The sequence below is a fragment of the Lynx rufus genome, unplaced genomic scaffold (assembly GCF_022079265.1).
Source record: "Lynx rufus isolate CCGP_SWC_20201006 ecotype Redwood Valley unplaced genomic scaffold, mLynRuf1.p SCAF_8, whole genome shotgun sequence".
NCBI classification, from domain to species: Eukaryota; Metazoa; Chordata; class Mammalia; order Carnivora; family Felidae; genus Lynx; species Lynx rufus.
The window spans coordinates 74,617,548-74,637,305 of NW_025814896.1; the positions used below are offsets into that span (position 1 = coordinate 74,617,548).

At 35.1% G+C, this 19,758-nt stretch overlaps 1 protein-coding gene across 2 annotated transcripts in view; it reads right to left on the reverse strand.

The window, feature by feature from the left end:
- Positions 1–4,882: 4,882 nt before the first annotated feature.
- Positions 4,883–19,758, reverse strand: part of PNPT1 (polyribonucleotide nucleotidyltransferase 1) — a 48,571-nt gene continuing 33,695 nt past the window's right edge. For both annotated transcript variants that reach the window (XM_047068829.1, XM_047068830.1), the window contains 11 exons: positions 19,655–19,708; positions 15,017–15,123; positions 14,438–14,509; positions 14,283–14,346; positions 12,708–12,791; positions 12,305–12,388; positions 11,175–11,281; positions 11,043–11,098; positions 10,016–10,094; positions 6,266–6,313; positions 4,883–5,158 (listed from right to left, as the gene is read on the reverse strand). In XM_047068829.1, coding sequence (XP_046924785.1) covers positions 5,000–5,158; positions 6,266–6,313; positions 10,016–10,094; positions 11,043–11,098; positions 11,175–11,281; positions 12,305–12,388; positions 12,708–12,791; positions 14,283–14,346; positions 14,438–14,509; positions 15,017–15,123; positions 19,655–19,708 — 914 coding nt within the window. In that variant the 3' untranslated portion in view covers positions 4,883–4,999. The remainder of the gene's footprint in view (positions 5,159–6,265; positions 6,314–10,015; positions 10,095–11,042; positions 11,099–11,174; positions 11,282–12,304; positions 12,389–12,707; positions 12,792–14,282; positions 14,347–14,437; positions 14,510–15,016; positions 15,124–19,654; positions 19,709–19,758) is intronic.

Genomic DNA, 19,758 nt, shown 5'->3' on the forward strand with positions numbered 1-19,758 from the left:
GAATTTCTACCAAACATGCAAAGAAGATGTAATACTAGCCTTCTCAAACAAGGATACCATAAGAGAAGAAAATTACAGGCCAGGCCAATAACCCTGATGAACATAAATACAAAAGTCCTTAACAAAATATTAGCAAACCACGTTCAACATCATTAAAAAGATACACAAGGGTCGTCTGGGTGGCTCAGTTGGTTAAGTCTCTGACTTTGGCTCAGGTTATTCTCGTGGTCTGTGAGTTTGAGCCCCATGTCGGGCTTGATGCTGACAGCTCAGAGCCTGGAGCCTGCTTTGGATTCTGTCTCCCTCTCTCTCTGCCCCTCCCCTGCTCATGCTCTCTCTTGCTCTCAAAAATAAATAGACCAAAAAACAAAAAAAAAAAAAAAAAAAGATCATACACCATGACTGAGGTTGATTTATCTAAGGGATGCAAGGATGGTCAATATCCACAAATCAATTGATACATCACATTAACATTTGCATAGAAGAATAAGCTATTGTGTGTAAAGTACAAATAAGGCCAGGAGACTCCAAAACAACTGTAGAGAGAGAACTGCCTCAGTTCATAATGACTTAGCAGTCCTGGTGCCATTCTGCCACAGGGAGTGTGACTTGGCTTCTGCGAAACAAATTCCTGTCCCTGGGATAAATTCCCTCTTTTGCTTTAGCTTATGTTGGTTTCTGTCCTTTGATACCAAGACATATTCTTAGTTTTTCATTTACATTGTCTACCTACCTGGTCTCAACTCTCATTAGCCTAGAATTTTGTAACAGCCTCTTGAGCTTTAACATGATCTCATTGTCTACCTTCTTTTTGTAAGTAAACAAACATATTCTTGCCTGATTAAATGCTTTGAAATATCGTTTTGCACTGGCCTCCTCTTGACTTGTTTTCTTTAATAAAATTTGCGAATTCTGGTGAAGAGAAGGCACAGATTAAGAAGTAAGACTATGTTAAATTGGTTTATAAAATGAAAAGGCTACTCTATAACATAAAATACCGAGTGAATATGAAGTTGTTAGTGCCTTTATCTGGAATTCTTTTTCCAGAATAGTGGCACATCTTCCTCCGCTCTTCATTCAGGTGTCTGCTTAAATGTTACCTACTCAGGCCATTCTGGTTAGTTTTATCTAAAATGGTAGCTTTTTTCTTTTTCTCATCTTCTTAAAAAATTATTTATTTAATTTCAAGTTAGTTAACATATAGTATTGGTTTCAGGAGTAGAACCCAGTGATTCATCACTTACATATAACATCCAGTACTCATCCCAACAAGTGCCCTCCTTAATGCCCATCACCCATTTAGTCCATCCCCTCCAGCAACCCTCAGTTTGTTCTCTGTATTTAATAGTCTCTTATGGTTTGCCTTCTTCTCTGTTCTTATTTTTTCCTTCCCTTTCCCTATGTTCATCTGTTTTGCTCCTTAAATTCCGAATATGAATGAAATCATATATTTGTCCTTCTCTGACTTATTTCGGTTAGGATAATACACTCTAGTTCCATCCACATTGTTGCAAATAGATTTCATTCTTTTTGATCTCCGATTAATATTCCATTATATATATACACATAACACACACCACACCTTCTTTATCCATTCATCAGTTGATGAATATTTGGGCTCTTTCCATACTTTGGATATTGTTGATAGTGCTGTTATAAACATTGGGGTGTATGTGCCCCTTCGAATCAGCATTTTTGTATTCTTTGGATAAATACCTCGTAGTGCAATTGCTGGGTCATAGGGTAGTTCTATTTTTAGTTTTTTGAGGAACCCCATACTGTTTTCTAGAGTGGCTATACCACTTTGCATTTCCACCAACAGTGCAAAAGTATTCCCCTTTCTCTGCATCCTCACCAACATCTTGTTTTTTTTTCTGAGTTGTTGATTTTAGCCATTCTGACAGGTGTGAGGTGGTATCTCATTGTGGGTTTAATTGTATTTCCCTGATGATGAGTGATGTTGAGCATCTTTTCATGTGTCTATTAGCCATCTGGATGTAGTCTTTGGAAAAGTGTCTATTCATGTCTTTTGCGCATTTCTTCACTGGATTGGTTTTTGGATGTTGAGTTTGATAAATTCTTTACAGATTTTGGATACTATCCCTTTATCTGATAGATCATTTGGAAATACCTTCTCCATTCTGTTGGTTGCCTTTTAGTTTTGTTGATTATTTCCTTTGCTGTGCAGAAGGTTTTTATCTCAGTGAGGTCCCAATAGTTCATTTTTGCTTTTGTTTCCTTTGCCTCTGAAGACATGTCTAGTAAGAAGTTGCTGTGGCCTAGGTTGAAGAGGTTGCTGCTGCCTGTTTTCTCCTGTAGGATTTTGATGGTTTCCTGTCTCACATTTAGGTCTTTCATCCATTTTGAATGTATCTTTGTGTATGGTTTAAGAAAGTGGTTCAGTTTCATTCTTCTGCATGTCGCTGTCCAATTTTCCCAACACTATTTGCTAAAGAGCCTGTCTTCTTTCCATTGGATATTCTTTTCTGCTTTGTTGAAGATTGGTTGGCCATACATTTATGAGTCCATTTCTGGGTTCTCTATTCTGCTCCATTGATCTAGGTGTCTGTTTTTGTGCTATAAAATAGTACTTTTTCTTAATCACTTTATCCCTTTACCCAGTTGTTTTTCTTTAAAGAACCTACTAGCTGTTATGCTATATACTTCTTTACTGTTGGCTTCCATCCATTAGAACGAGCATTGGAACTTCATCTGTTTTGTTTACTGATACATCTGTAAATGTTTACTGATTCATCTGTTTTGATACTGATACATTAATAGTGTTTGGAACAGAGTAAGTATTGAATAAATGAATGATTACTATGCTTGGCATAATTGAGCTAAGAAAGATATATTTATACTATCTTAAATCTGGAAGTGTAAGATACTCTATGAGAAGAAAAAATGATTGTATACAAACTGTAATTTATGGGCAAGGGGTTATCACAGTAACTAAGAATATGAAGGAAAAAGTCTTGTACGTACCTATAGTGCACGAACTACCAAAGATGGGCACTTCAGTTTTAGTTCTTATAGCGTTTTTAGCATATAATTATATGCACTTTCATTTTTTAAAATATTTTTCAACTTTTCCATTTTTTTAATGTTTATTTTTATTTGAGAGAGAGAGAGAATGAGAATGAGTGCCAAGTGGAGGAGGTGCAGAGAGGGAGGGAGACACAGAATGTGAAGCAGGCTCCAGGCTCCGAGCTGTCAGCACAGAGCTGGATGCCAGGCTCGAACCCATAAACCATGAGATCATGACCTCAGCCAAAGTCGGATCCTCAACCAACTGCAACCAACTAAATGCACTTTTAGAAGTACTTCATGGAAAATAGAGAAAACTTTCTGGGGTGCCTGGGTGGCTCGGTCGGTTAAGCATCCGACTTCGGCTCAGGTGATGATCTCACGGTCCGTGAGTTCGAGCCCCGCGTCAGGCTCTGTGCTGACAGCTCAGAGCTTGGAGCCTGTTTCAGATTCTGTGTCTCCCTCTCTCTCTGGCCCTCCCCTGTTCATGCTCTGTCTCTCTCTGTCTCAAAAATAAATAAACGTTAAAAAAAATTAAAAAAAAAAAAGAAAATAGAGAAAACTATCAATATTTGAAGACAAAAATAAAAGTTCAGACATAAAGTGTAAGCTCTTGGTTTAAGTGGAAATGGAATCTTTTTGGAGATTTGTTAGTGGGCTGTATTGTCACTTTATGGAACCAGAGTTTTAAGAACTAGCTTCATTTTTCTCCTAGTAGTAGTAGTTGGGAGTCCCTCTGAAAAATAGAAATTTAAGAAAAACATAAATTACTATTTTGAAATTCTACCATTAAAGTTTAGGTCTTAGAAGGCAAAGTGAGAAATGAAAGATTTTGGTCACTATTAGAGAAAAATCAAATGTACAAAGCATATAGTTTATATTTAATGTTATTTTCAATTAATCTTAAGTATTTCAGAAAATGTACCTACCATAATTATATATTATTTAATATATAATAAATATTATATAATCAGTATTTATGGACTTAAATACATTTAAAAATATTTGACTAAATTTCCAGTATTTTATAAACTATGTATGAGTTATGAATATACAAACATTTTATCAGAGTTATAAAAGGATTGCATATTCTAAATTATGGCTTCCATCAGCTATTCACTTTTTTGTGGATTATGTGATAAATAAAATCATGGAAATGAACATTTTATAGCTATTACTAATAATTATGTCAACAGCCTTTATATAGGACTGTTTCAAACATTAACTGAAAATCAAGGTCTTTCCATCCTTTATACCAAGAACATACCTATGTGAGCAACATACACAAAAAATGACCTAGATCCTTTTGATGAGTAAATGATTTTCCTGTATTTTCTAAATAGTCTAAATATATTTGCTAAATTTGAAAAATGTACTCCCTCATTCTAGTTAGCATCCCATTTATAATATTTATTCCACTACATTTATGGTTTTGTGACCAATTTGAAAGATGGTGTATCATTAAAAAAACAGATCAAATTAGCTTCTTCAACTCCTTATTATATCTGGTAACTGTACTAAAGAAACTGGCTTTGAATACAGCAAGTCCCAGTCTGTGAAAGTTGTAGGCAAGTACAGCACTTGTGCAGAGGTGAGCTATTACATGACCAAGGGTAAACTGTCACAACTATATACAAAGAAGGAAAAGAAGATATGTAGGAAGAGATCCATTACAGTAGCAAATGTTACCTATTATTTCTAAGGTTTTAAGCTATTTTGGAATTATAGGAACTGAAGGGCAATCTTTTTAAAGATGTATATAAATGGTTTAGTTTTAATATTTATTCATTTATAACATAAAAATAAGAATAGAAGTAACTCTTAAAATAAAAAAATAGACCACATAAAATGAGCATTTTAATACAAATCATTAGAATATATTTATACTATATATAAATCTATACATTAGAAGACGCTACTGAAATTTTGCTCTACAGAATATCATTCTAGAATTCTCTTTAAAACAACCAAATCACTGGGAAGAATTAGATGATGACTGTGAAACAGATTCTCCCATTACAATACTACTTCTGTCATTTAGAGTTTTGACAACAGTTGTAGCTGGAGACTGTAGCACTTTACGAGAGAGCCTCATTCTTCCATCAGCTGGATCACGTCCAAAGTATTTCACCTATATTAAAGAAACAAATTTACTTTGAAAGTTATAGTACAGTGATTGACATCCAAATTAGAAGATATTTAAATTTACATAGTGCAAATAAAACACTGATTAATGTTTTTACTTGTCTGTTGAAAGCATAGCTCAGTGCTAAGTAGAGGTATATGCTAATAAATATAATTTGGTTAAACAGTGATTATAAAAAAAAGAGACCAGCATTTAGTTGTCCAATTATAATCTTCTGTTAGACTCATCTGTGCCTTCCAGGTCTCTACACTGGAAGAACAATGAAAGCCATGGTCAATGATTCTAGATAAGGGATTTCTGAGCCTAATGGTGCTATAAACTATATAGGATTATGCTTGGGTCATTTACACTATTTCTCAAAAAGGACTATCACACTGGAGATTATTTGGCTTGACCTTAGACAACACAAATCAGGGGGAATTGTGGCAGTTTTAAAGTCCCTTCCGATGTTAAAAAAACAATCTTATACAGATATATCTTAGTTTTTATTCTTCTCCAGAGGCTACTTGAACAATGGGACTACAGATTGGGAATAAACTAGAAACCTTAGCTACCCGGGTCATGGATGATAGGTGTAGCTGGAATGTGGTATGGAAGAACAATAAAACAAAAGAAACAAAACCAAACCACACCAGACTGGCAATGACTTCCTTTATTCACTCATAAAAGACTATAGAAAAGGTCAAACAACATGGCTTTCATCAAACTTAAAAACTTTTAGCCTTAAGCAGTGTAGAAGCAATTAAAGTCTCAACTCCTCAATATGACATTCGAGGCCTTCAACAGAGTTATTACATTTTCAGGGTTCTCCTGTCCTATCTGCAAATCACTGCACAGTCATCATTGACCTCATGTATTTTTAAAAGCTCTAAAGGGGACTACTGTTCTAACTAAACTATAAGCTAGGGTAAAGAATTGCATCTTAAATCTTTAGTGAGTCTATTTAAGAGCAAACCTAAAGTTTAAAAAGCACAGCATATAAATAATGTAAATCACAGATGTTGCTTTGATTCTTTCAGCTTACTTAAAAAAAAAAATTCAAACTTCAGATATAATTTACAACATTAAGGGTAAAAAGTTGAATACAAGTACCTGAATTTCTTGGCCAACTTCTAATCCTAAGGCAGTGGGATGTTTAATCTGAAAGAGAACATGTTAATCTATTAGTTGTTGTATATAATTTCCTAATATCCATAGTAGTACACATTTTTTAAGTAGAAACAGCTTTGTTTTTTTGATTTATAAAATCTGTTGATAAAGACTTAATACATAAGTATTCAGATGATAGCAAAAATTACTGAAGACCTCTATACTTTTAGATCACTACTGCTACTACAAGTATTCAAATGTCTACTTAGTGTGTATTACATTTGTAAAAATGGACCTTACTGAGCTTGTCTTATAGTATGTTAATTTTTCATTCAATAATATGTTGAGGACATCTTTTTACAGTGGTGAGAATGGACATCCCTGTTTTGTTCCTGACCTTAGGGGGAAAGATCTCAGTTTTTCCCCATTGAGGATGATAATAGCATTTGTCTTTTGTATATGGCTTTTATGATCTTGAGGTATGATCCTTCTATCCCTATTTTCTTGAAGGTTTTTATCAAGAAAGGATGCTGTATTTTGTCAAATGCTTTCTCTGCATCTATTGAGAGGATCATATGGTTCTTGTCCTTTTTTTTTATTGATGTGATGAATCATACTGATTGATTGGCAGATACTGAACCAGCACTGCATCCCAGGTATAAATTCCACTTGGTCGTGGTGTATAATTTTTTTTAACGTATTGTTGGATCTGGTTGGCTAATATCTTGTTGAGGATTTCTGCATCCATGTTCACCAGGGAAATTGGTCTATAGTTTTCTTTTGTAGTGGGGGTCTTTGTTTGGTTTTGAAATCAAGGTAATGCTGGCTTCATAGAAAGAATTTGGAAGTTTTCCTTCCATTTCTACTTTTTGGAACAGCTTTAAGAGAAGAGGTGTTGACTCTTAACTTAAATGTTTGGTAGAATTCCCCTGGAAAGCTATCTGGCCCTGGACTCTTGTTTTTTTGGAGATTTTTGATTACTAATTCAATTTCTTTACTGGTTATGGGTCTGTTCAAATTTTCTATTCCTGTTTCAGTTTTGGTAGTGTGTATGTTTCTAGGAATTTGTCCATTTCTTCCAGATTGCCCATTTTATTGGCATATAATTGCTCATAATATTCTCTTATTATTGTTTTTATTTCTGTGTTGGTTGTGATCTCTCTTTTTTCATTCTTGATTTTATTTATTTGGGTCCTTTCCTTTTTCTTTTTGATCAGACAGGGTAGGAGTTTATCAATTTTGTTAATTCTTTTAAAGAACCAGCTTCTGGTTTCATTGATCTGTTCTGTTTTTTTGGTTTCAATAGCATTAATTTCTGCTCTAATCTTTATTATTTCCTGCCTTCTGCTGGTTTTGGGTTTTATTTGCTGTTCTTTTCCCAGCTCTTTAAGGTGTAAGGTTAGGTTGTGTATCTGAGACCTTTCTTCCTTCTTTAGGAAGGCCTGGATTGCTATATACTTTCCTCTTATGACTGCCTTTGCTGCGTCCCAGAGGTTTTGGGTTGTAGTGTTATTTTCATTGGCTTCCATGTACTTTTTAATTTCCTCTTTAACTTCTTGGTTAGCTCATTCATTCTTTAGTAGGATGTTCTTTAGTCTCCAAGTATTTGTTACCTTTCCAAATTTTTTCTTGTGGTTGATTCTGAGTTTCATAGCATTGTGGTCTGAAAATATGCATGGTACGATCTTGATCTTTTTGTACTTGTTGAGGGCTGAGGACATCTTTTTATATCAATGTATGAAACAATAGAGTATTCAATTATGTAATTTGTTTGATATCCTAAAGATGGTCATTTAATGTTTTCAATTCTGGTGTTGCAAATGTTAATAATTATTGAATCTAGGTGTAAGGTATATGGGTGTTCAGTGTACTATTTTTTCAACCTTTCTGTAGGTAATTATTATTTCAACAATTGTGTATTCATTTACTCAAATTATCCTCTCAAAACAAAGTCCTAATGTTGAACTTCTAGGGCCAAAGTTACTCATACACATTTACCAAACACTCTCCAAAATGTTTGCCCCAATCCTGTCAACAGTATCTGAAGTATATGAGAATGTCCATTTGTTTTACCATATATTTACCCACACTGGGAGTTTTCAACTATATGAAAGCTGAAAAATAGTAACTTAGTTTTATTTGCATTTAAAACAATTGCTATTGCTATTGCTCTTTCTTACTGATCCATATAATCCCTTTGTATATGAAACCTCTCTCATGTTATATACATTTTTTCCCCTGAGTTGCTACTTGCCTTTCAGCTTAATTTTGCCACATACTTTTTCCCCCTTAATGTTTGTTTCTGCGACAGAGTGTGAGTGTGAGCAGGGCAAGGGCAAAGAGAGAGGGAGGCAGAGGATCTGAAGCAGGTCCTGCACTATTGGCACAGAGCCTGACACGGGACTCGAACACACAAACAGTGAGATCATGACCTGAGCTGAAGTTGGACACTTAACTGAGCCACCCAGGCACCCTTCTGCCATATACTTAAAAAAAAAAAGGTCAAATTTAATCAATTTATTTACATTTTTGGCTTTGATATCATGCTGAAAACTATTTCTCCAGTCCCAATATTATTAAAATATCCCAATTTTCTGCTAGTGTCATTCCTCAACCCCACTCTCCCATGCCCAGATTTTCTTTTTCTTCCCTCATCACCTTAAAATGTTTTTTTGTTTTTAACAGCTCCTCAAAGCAGATGGGATTTTGGTATTAAAAAAAGTAGACATCAGGGGCACCTGGGTGGTCAGTCCATTAAGTGTCTGACTTCGGCTCAGGTCATGATTTCACAGTTCACAATTCTGAGGCCTGCATCAGGCTCTGTGCTGACAGCTCAGAGCCTGGAGTCTGCTTCAGATTCTGTGTCTCCCTCTCTCACTGCTCCTCCCCTGCTCACACACTCTCTCTTTCAAAAATATACATTTAAAAAAAAAAAAACGAGTAGATATCAAACCAGCTACTCCAATATGAATTATTAAATAATCTTTGTTTCTTCACAGACTGAAAATGCAACTTTTAGAATGTATTATGTTCCCATGCATATACCTGGATGACTTCTGGTCTCTATTTTCTGTTGCATAAATTGTCTATTTCTGGGTCAGTAATACACTGTTTTATTCTGTATAGCTTTATATTTCAAGGTTTGGCAAACCAAATACTCCTATTCTCTGCCCCCCCATAGTTTTCTTGAATAGTTTCGTATTTTTAGATTTATCCTGCCATGCTTGGTTGGCCAAGAAAAGTGGCAAGACAGGGCTACAACTAGACATTTGTAGTTAACTGCCACGTGTTAACTCTAGATGTAATACTCAAGAATGTTTCTATTCCATCATGAAAGAACAAATATAAACATCTGTGTTAAAGAGTATAAGGACCTTTTGTCATTTTTAGTTTTCTTTATTTAGGCTAGTATTGGAGAAAGTACACAATCCTCATCAACCCAGGTAATTTCACTATGATTATTTTAAGGCAGTTTTATATTTTTTTTAAATTTTTTTTTTTAACGTTTATTTATTTTTGAGACAGAGAGAGACAGAGCATGAATGGGGGAGTGTCAGAGAGAGAGAGGGAGACACAGATTCTGAAACAGGTTCCAGGCTCTGAGCTGTCAGCACAGAGCTCGACGTGGGGCTTGAACTCACGAACTGTGAGATCATGACCTGAGCCGAAGTCGGACGTTTAACCAACTGAGCCACCCAGGCGCCCCTTTAAGGCAGTTTTAAAAATAATCAAGTTATTTATTTTTTTTTTTACCTTTCGTTGATCAAGTTGTGTGTTATGAAGCAGTACTGCAGTCATATTTGGATATAGTTTAACCATTACTCCAGTGTCTCTGAAAAGGAAATAAGCCTAGTTAAAATAGTAATATCTGTGTATGTACTGATAATCAAACTGATTATGTATTCATATGGGAACAAAGTAAACACACACACACAATAAAAAGTAGGATTCTCTAACTTATATTTTCAATTGAACATACAACCCATATTTAAATACTTGTGAATCAAAGTACAGAGAAAAGATAAAAAGGACAAGCTTTTAGACTGTATATTTTTTTCATAGTATTTCCCAAAACATTTTGAAATGACATTAAATATTTTATTTTACTTTTAAATGTTTATTTATTTATTTTGAGAAAGAGAGGGAGAGAGAATCACAGGCAGGCTCCATGCTGGCAACACAGGGGCTTGAACCTATAACCGTAAGATCATGGCCTGAGTTGAAATCAAGAGACAGACACTTAACTGACTGAGCCACTCAGGTGCCCCTCCTTTGGTTTTTATTCTTTATTATTCATTTCATATCACTTTGAACATTCAGGCTACATCTGATATAGTTTTTTTTTCTTCTTAGATAGTGGATTTTCTCATTCTGAAAATCAATCTTTTCAGCTGATGTTGAAGCTGACATTTTAAAAAATGTGCTCCTTAGGCATTAAGTAATACTATCTTTACAACAAACTAACAAGAAACTACCAGAAAAAGAAGAAAGAAAAAGGAAATATTGCTAGGTCTTTTCTGGGCCTGTTTACTATTAGAAGATTTAAATGGTGGGAAATTTGGTTTAAGAAAACAATTCAGATATAAGAATATATTAGTACAATCGCAGAAACATCTTATTGAAAACAAACTAGTATAGAAAATAAAATATACCTTAAAAATAATTAATGATTCTATGGTAATTGACATAAAATCTAAATACCTTATACTTCCAAAGTACATAATGCAAATGTGAAGTTAATGTGCACTTATAAATCTTATAAAAACCAGAAAAGCATTACCTGATTTCAGTTATTGTGGCAGTATACACTGCTCCAAATTCTAGTTGGTGCTCTTGCTGTAAGTGCAAAATAAGTCATAAGATTAATAAACAGCAACAGAAAAGAAAAAAGTATTATAAGATCTATACTTACATCATCTCTGCAGATTTCAGTAATGAAGTCTCTTGCTTCATGCATAGCACTGGGTGTTGGTGCAAATACAGAAAATGTTTCTTCATCCACCTGACTAATAGTTACTCCTTTTAAAAAGATAATTTAACATATTAAAGTTAACTTGCTCATGTGAGGGGTGCCTGGGTGGTCAGTCAGTTGAGTGTCTGACTCTTGGTTCTGGCTTAGGTCACGATCTCATGGTTTTTGAGTTGGGGCCCCACACTGGACTTTGTGCTGACATCACAGAACCTGCTTGGGATTCTCTCTCCCTCTTTCTCAAAATAAATAAATAAGCTTCAAAAAAAAAGTAGATGTGACAGCAAGGGATTGACCTGTAAATAGCTGGGCAGGGTTGCGTTATATTTAGTCACTGCTTTCGGAATGATAGGATTCATTCACCAATAAATACATATTGCACACCTGCTATGTATCAGACATTGTGCTAAGCCCTAAGGAAACAACAGTGAGTCACTGTCCCTGTGCCCTTGGAGCCTACAGTTTGGCAGGAGAAAGCATATATGAGTTCTAATTTTGGAAGGTTTGGCTTTGCTCTCTTAATTATGAGTAGAAACTATACTATAATGTTTTCCTCACCTTTTCTTCTTTCTCTTACCCTTTAGAGTGATGAACAGACGGGTAAGGGATGAAATTATGTCAGTTTATCAACTAAAAAGCTGGTTAAGGCAACTCTGCTTCTCATTTTCCCTCAATAACTTCAAAGCTGGTAACTACTAGGTAACTTAGATTGTTTCCAGAAAAAACAAAGTATACTATTTCTATACATACTCTTTAAATAGCTTAAATAAGACTAAGTGAAAAACAGAATAGAAGATTACAGCAAAATCCTCTAAAGTTGAAAACTCAACATTTTTCTAAATGTTCAATTTTAAAATGTTGCAAAGAAACTGATGAATTCTAGGTGATCCTTCTTGAATACAGTTAAGGATGAATGCTGATTTATTAAGAGGCATACAGAAAACGTAAAGACATGTCAATGTTACATTCTTTTCTCTTGTTTTCTTAAACATATTTTTGGAGCATCACAATAGAGATGAAATGGACCCTTACATGGCCTAGCATTAAAACCCCAAACTTCATACAACTCTCACCTGTTTCAGCCTGAAGCTTTTTTAAGTGATATCCACCTGGTCCAACAAATTTTGCCCGTTTTGATAATGGAACCTGAATAGTTTCTGAAATGTAGTACAGACAAAATTATAAATAACTCAAATATGTATATGAATATAAAACATGTCTTGATCAGTCAAGATTTTTTTTGACTTAGACACATGTAAAAATATTTCATGTAAAATAGAAAAATAGTTATTTGACTAAAGTTTTTGAAAGTTCTAATGTCTAAAAATATCTCCCCAAATTTAAAGCATTTTCACTATGGAAGTATTTATAATATTTCTGTTTTATGTATGGAGTTAAAGGAAATTTAAAAGTAATAACATACTTTTATATATTAATGTTTACCTTATCATGGAATAAATAATTTTAATGCGTTACCTACAACAGGTCCATTTTCTTTTCTAGATGCTCGAGGTTTTGAAATAGTTTTGTTCATAATCTGTAAGATCTCCTTCTTTGCCACTACAAGAGATAAAAACATGATAAAAATTATAACTACAGTTGACCTTGAACAACTAGAGACTAGGGACATCTACCCCTGCTTAGAAAATTCATGTCTAACTTTTGATTCCCCAAAACTTAACTACTAATAGCCTATGTTGCCTGGAAGCCTTATCCATAACAAAAAAGTTAAGTAATACATTTTGTAGTTTATATATATTACACACTGTATTTTTACAAAGAAGTAAGCTAGAGAAAAGGAAATGTCATTAAGAAAACCATAGGATGGGGTGCCTGGGTGTCAGTTGAGCATCCGACTCTTGATTTTGGCTCAGGTCATGATCTCATCATGGTCCATGAGTTCAAGCCCCAGGTTGGGCTCTATGCTGACAGCATGGAGACTGCTTGGGATTCTCTCTCTTGCTCTCTCTGCCCCCCTCCCTCTAAATAAATAAAAAACATTAAAAAATTAAAAAAAGAAAACCATAAGGACCAGAAAATACATTTACAATACTGTATGTTTGTTTATTGAAAAATATTTGTACACAGGCATATCAGGTAGCTTAGCTAGGATGGGGGCTCCCTGTAGAATGGCAGAGCTTCATAGCCTGATTGCCTAGGCTCAGTAGTGGCAACCTCTGGGTGGCCTGCAGGTAGCAACAGTTGTGTGGAGACAAAGTATAGCTGCCTTATCTGCCTGGGCATGTACCACAGTCCCATGGCCATTCACCTGACACCTGTGGCCACTTGTGAGTGCACTGGTCTCCAGGGGTTCCTTGAGGCCAAGGTGCCATGGTGGGGAGTGGGTCCCTCCCCAACCCCACAAGCACTGAAGACTTTGTGCAGGGACTCCTATGCAGTGCTGTCCTGCCCTCTGGGCATGTTCCTCCTTTAGCTGAGGCTTCTGCCAGCCAGCCCTGGGTGCTTGACAGGACCACCCTCTCAGCTCACTGGGTGATCTTCAGCCCAGCACAATTATGGGCCCCCTGGGGGGCTGCTGATGGCCTGAGAAGGCCTCTCAGGATAGTCAAGAGTATAGCAGGCATGACCTTTGTGTGAGATGCCTTTAGTTGGTTGGATGGAGACTGGGATGGGCAGTAGAAAATAAATGCCTTTGCTGTAAACTTAAAAAAAAAAAAAAAATCCACATAAGTGGACCCATGCAGTTTGAGCACATTGTTCAAAGGTCAACTGTATATAAAATAAAGGAGATCAGATATAGCAGCATTCTTAGTTTTTCCAGAGTAAAACCCAAATTCTTTAACTTAATAAACAAAGCTCTTCATATCCTAATTACCTTTACAAGTCTACTTATAATCCCCCTTCTCCATAAATCCTATAAAAATTGAATTTTCTCTGGTCTCTCATAAAGGTTGTTACGTGAAATTTCATTTTCTAAAGTGGTATTTTATAAACAAGCCCATTTTCAATAATAAGTTTAATGGGAATTATAGTTGCCATGAACAAATGAACAATGATGGAAAGAGAATCAGGCACACTGGGTTAGCTTACCTGAGGCTTGTTGAATGGCCTCCATTACAATTTTTATTGGTATTCCGGGTAATTTAATATCAGCCTAAGATGGAAAAGCCAAAAAATGATATAAATATTACTTCATGACATTATTTAAGTATTATACAAGTGAAACAAAATAGGTTTTAAAATACCTGTAATGCGGTTATTCCCTTATTAGTGCCAGCTATTTTGAAATCCATGTCACCATTGTAATCTTCGATTCCCTGAAAGAATTTAAGAAAGTATGATATGGTTTTAAACAAAAATAAAATTCATCCAGTTACTGTAGAAGAATTTAAAAAAATAGCTTTAGAAGTAAACCATGTCTTCTGAGACTAAAAACAAAGAAGTGTCTTCTACAGTAACTACTGCTTCTCATTTGTGACTTTGTAACTATTTCATCACAAAATCACTTTAAAATCATGTTCCTCACATAAATACATAAGGATTCATTTACAATCACCCTAAAGTGAGCCATTATAAATATTTATAGTGTAAATGTATATATATATATATATACACACATATATATATATATATATATATATATATATATATATATTTACTCACATCCTATAAAATTCAAGGCTAGTATTCAGAAGAAAAAAGTAAGCACAAGGACCTTTATTTCTCAAGTAATTATTATTCTTCTAAACATACAATGTTTATAAAATGTTTATAAAAATGCACAATCTTCACTCTTAAATATTTGAAAATGTGGATATACTTGCCAGAATATCTGTCAGCAATCGATAATCTTCTATTTCATCCTTGTCAGGATTGTTTTTAGTGACCAATCCTATTGCCACACCTGCGACAGCAGATGAAATTGGAACTCCTATAGTTGAGAAAAAGAACTTGTGTGTAATGTGTATATCAGCCTAACACACATATCTATCATACTCTTGACATTTATTTTAATGTAGGTGAATAGTGTTTTAAATTGACAATCACCAGAAGTAAGTTGGAGAGGTCATCTGACTACCTCATTTCTTTTTAAGCATACGATAAAAGCCCCTTAAGACAATTCTAACAGGTAATTACTGTTCTCAGCAAAAACCTCTATAAACATAGCAACCTTAACTCCTAACAGAATCCATCCATCTTTTTGCTTTTGGTGTGTTTATCTTTTTTTTTTTTTTGAAAAGCAACCATGTATTTGGTAAATTCTTCTAGCTTGAACCCCTCAGTTTACCTTTCCATGAAAGCCATCATTAGGTTTTGTGTATCCTCCCAGAAAATTTCTGTGCCCAAATATGAATTGTAGTGTAATCTTCTTTACTTATGGAAGCATACTGAATGCTCTCACTCTCCTGCACCTTGTTTTTTTCACTTAATAACATACCTTGGATATTGACACATAATGCCACACAAAGCTCCACCTTCTTCTTTTGAATGGCTGCAGAGTACTCCCCCCCTAGGTTTATAGGCCACATAACAGAAGTGGGATTACTGAGTCAAAGGGTGTGTGGGTTTACATTTATTATAAGTCTGTCAAACTGCCTTCCAAAGAGTGTAGCATTTTATATTTTTACTGGCAGTATTTGAGGTTCTACATTCTTAATTCCCATCCAATCTCCTGACCTTTGTTCAGATAAAGGGTAAAAATGTAGCTTATTGTTTTTAATTTGACTTGTTTTTATGAGAAGGGCTAAACTTCTTTTGAATGTTTATAGGAAATATAAAAAGATTATTTCCTAGTCAGTTGACTTTCTTTATTGTGATTTATTTTCCTGTACAGAATTTTAAATTTATATGCAATGATGGTTCCTGGATTCTGCCTAAAATGGTTTTTCCTAAGATTTTGATAAAATCTTCAATGTTTCATTTTTATATAAGCATTAAAAAAAATTTTTTTTAATGTTTATTTATTTTTGAGACAGAGAGAGACAGAGCGCGAGTGGGGGAGGGGCAGAGAGAGAGGGAGACAACAGAATCTGAAACAGGCTCCAGGCTCTGAGCTGTCAGCACAGAGCTGATGCGGGGCACGAACCCACGAACTGTGAGATCATGACCTGAGCCGAAGTTGGATGCTTAACCGACTGAGCCACCCAGGCACCCCAAACATTTTTTTTAATCACTTGGAATTTATTATAAAGGAGTGTGGCAGGGGAATCTCATTTCATATTCTCTAAGTAATGTCACTTATGCCCATGGTTTTTAACCATCACCTATAATGCTGATGACCTAAAAAATCCCTCTCGCCTGCCTACTTCTCTTTGCTAAAGCCTTACATCTGTATACCCAATAATCTGCCTTGGACGTCTCTTGCTAAATGTCCCAAAAGCACCTTAAATATATATACGTATATTCAAAATGTAATTACCCCCAATAAATCCTTTTTGTCTTGCCTTTCTTATCTTGGTTGAATGCAACTAAGACACTTATGCCAGAATCAACACTTCTTTCCTCATGTCCTATATCCCATGAAGTCACAAAGATCTGATAGTTTATCCTTTAAATATTTTTTTTTAGAAAGTTGTCCTTTCCCCTAAATACTGAAACATCCATTGCTACTCCTTTAGTCCAAGTTCACATTATTTCTTGCTCTGACAGCATTCTCCCTGTCTGGTTTCCCAAATTTTAGTGTCTCCCCCCAACTCTCATTCTCTCCTACTTCATCCTCCAGGGCTAACATCTAAGCTGGGAAAAACTACCAAAAAGAAAAAAAAAAAATCAGATTAAAAAAAAACCAAATTCAAATCAAATCTACATAAAATTCTCTGAGTTCCCCATTGTCTCCTTTCAAGAAATTTTTATACATTTCTATGGTCAAAAAAGTTAGGGAAATAGTATATATCCTATTTCTAGAGATTCAGAATTCATACTAGCATATTAAAGTTTCTTTAACTCATATTAAATAAACCTGCTTAACCCTGCTCAAATGTACTTTAGAACAGAAACATTTTCAATAATCAATATCCAGCAGGAACACTAGTTCATAGAACACAATACGGAGTTGTTAAATACTAGCTTTAATTTCAAAATCCTTAGCATAACAATAACCTTTAAAATCTGGTCCCAATTTAATATTTTTTTCAAATACATTTCAGAAACACGCTATACTGCTTTCTAACTTTATACATGTTGTTCCCTTCAAATGAAATATGGTCCCTGCTCCTAATGACAGATCAAAAACTACTCAACCTTTGGAACAAGATGAAATGTAGCTGTCTCTATGAAGCAAATTTTCTTCAATCTAATTCTTCATCTATATTGTACATATTTATGCCTTTTACCTATTTGTATTATCTTTCTGATTTGTTAGTGTCTTTGGGTTTTTCACACCTGTAAGATTTAAAAAAATAGGTACCATTTGTATCTCTGGAGCACAGGACAGTGCCTGATATAGGGCGTGGCAAGCACTCAGGTTTTGAGTTGAATTGTATACACTTTGTTGGCTTTTCCCACAGGACTTGACATTCCTTCTTGTCAAATTAAATTTTTTTCTATTTGGCTTTTTTTTTAATCCTGTTTTTTACATTTTTTAGAGATCAAAATTGTCATTTAACTATCGGTTACCTACTCCTTTTTAGCAGTATCCTTTTTATCAGCAGGCCAGTTTTCTCAGTTCAGTAACAAAAACATTGAAAGGGACAGGGTTTAGAATGAAGTATCCTCAAGCATTCCACTTGAGGTCTCACTCCAACATACTGATCTGATTCTCTTATCTCCTCTGCTCATCCTTCCACCAGTTATGAAGGTGCACCTATCATCCACCTCAATTTCTGCATCATTTACAGAAAGATCATAAACTATTTATCTCTAGATACACAGCATAAGCAACATTCCTCACACCCCCCTGCTCCAAATCTAGTACTATTTTCGAAAAATGGAACATTAGTTTACTATGACATGTTTTAAGTCAGTCCCTTCTGGTCCCTTCTCTTCACAGTCCCCTTCCTTCCTAAAAACACTTATACACCTTTCTTTTCATAATCTATTTAAGAGTCTTCCACAGTCAAGTTCACTGAGTTATGCTTTACAGAAAATACTTTCCTTTCTTTCAAAATTAAAAGCTTTTTGTGTCCTTGGTATACCACATTCTGATTTTTCAAATACTGCCAACATAGGTCAGTTTTCTCATCCTGAAGATCGTCTTTTTAGGTTGGGTTTTTGTCTAGACCAAAAGATCTGAATTCATTTAATGCAGTTAAAGGCTCTCTCTTTTAACTTTATCTTTCAGTTCACCTTTTTGAGAATATGTTGTGTTTTCCAATATGAAATTGCAAGACTGAGGAATTCAGGACCCACAAGGACAAGGACTTCATTTTGTTCATCTCTGTGTCCCAAGGGCTTAGATTAGTACTTGGCACAGGAGTGACATACAGTAAAGATTTGTTGAATGAATGCATGATGGTGAAAACAGCAACCTTAAATACCAGATTCTGTTTTCCTTCCCCTAAACACAACTGAAAATTGCCTTTAGCATTTTTTTTTTTTTTTTTTGCTTTGGCTTAAGTTTTCATCTTTCTAGATTCTTTCATCTCATTCTTGGTTATGGTATCCTTTCTATCCATTTCTCTGTACTATAAATGTGTGAACTTAGAGGGAACTCCTTGTATGGCCTCTTGAGTATCTTTAGGTTCCTTTTTCTTCTGAATGGCATCATTGGTGGGATGCAGGAATTGTTTTCAGAGCCTCTTAACATGTTGACTCTTTCCCTTTTGGTGTTTTAGACCCAGAGATTATACTGAACCACCTGCAGTCTTCCTTCCTAAAATTCTGTGTACCCTTCTATGGGTGGTATTGTTCTTCTTTTATCTTGCATAAATTGACTAGAAGATTACATGGTTACTTTCTTTTATGGGTCCTAAATACTTGTGCTTGGTGATCCAAACTTCCTTAGTGAATGGAATCAACTGCAGAGCTCTTTACCTTTTGGAAGGTGAGAAAGCTCACTGCATCCCCAAGGCAAGTAAATGATTTCAGTGTTCTGCTTTTTGCCAAAGATAAGAATTCTAGTAGATATCTGTATAGTTGAAGGTGTACTTTGATCTTGCTCTAGTTTAGTTTGGTAATCTGTAATCTGACTTCTCCAAGTCTTAGTAAAACCCAATTTTTTTTTTAAATTTTTTTAACGTTTATTTATTTTTGAGACAGAAAGAGACAGAGCATGAATGGGGGAGGGTCAGAGAGAGAGGGAGACACAGAATCTGAAACAGGCTCCAGGCTCTGAGCTGTCAGCACAGAGCCCAACATGGGGCTCGAACTCACGGACCGCGAGATCATGACCTGAGCCGAAGTCGGATGCTCAACCGACTAAGCCACCCAGGCGCCCCAGTAAAACCCAATTTTAAAGAGATCTATATTTAATACTAATCAAATCCATATAAAGCGTTAGTAGTTTTGAGACATAATCCTTTTACCTGCATCCATTAATGCTAAGCTTCCACCACATGCAGATGCCATTGAAGATGATCCTATGGAAAGAAAAATACTTGCTTTATAATGTACTGATTTTTTTAAGTGT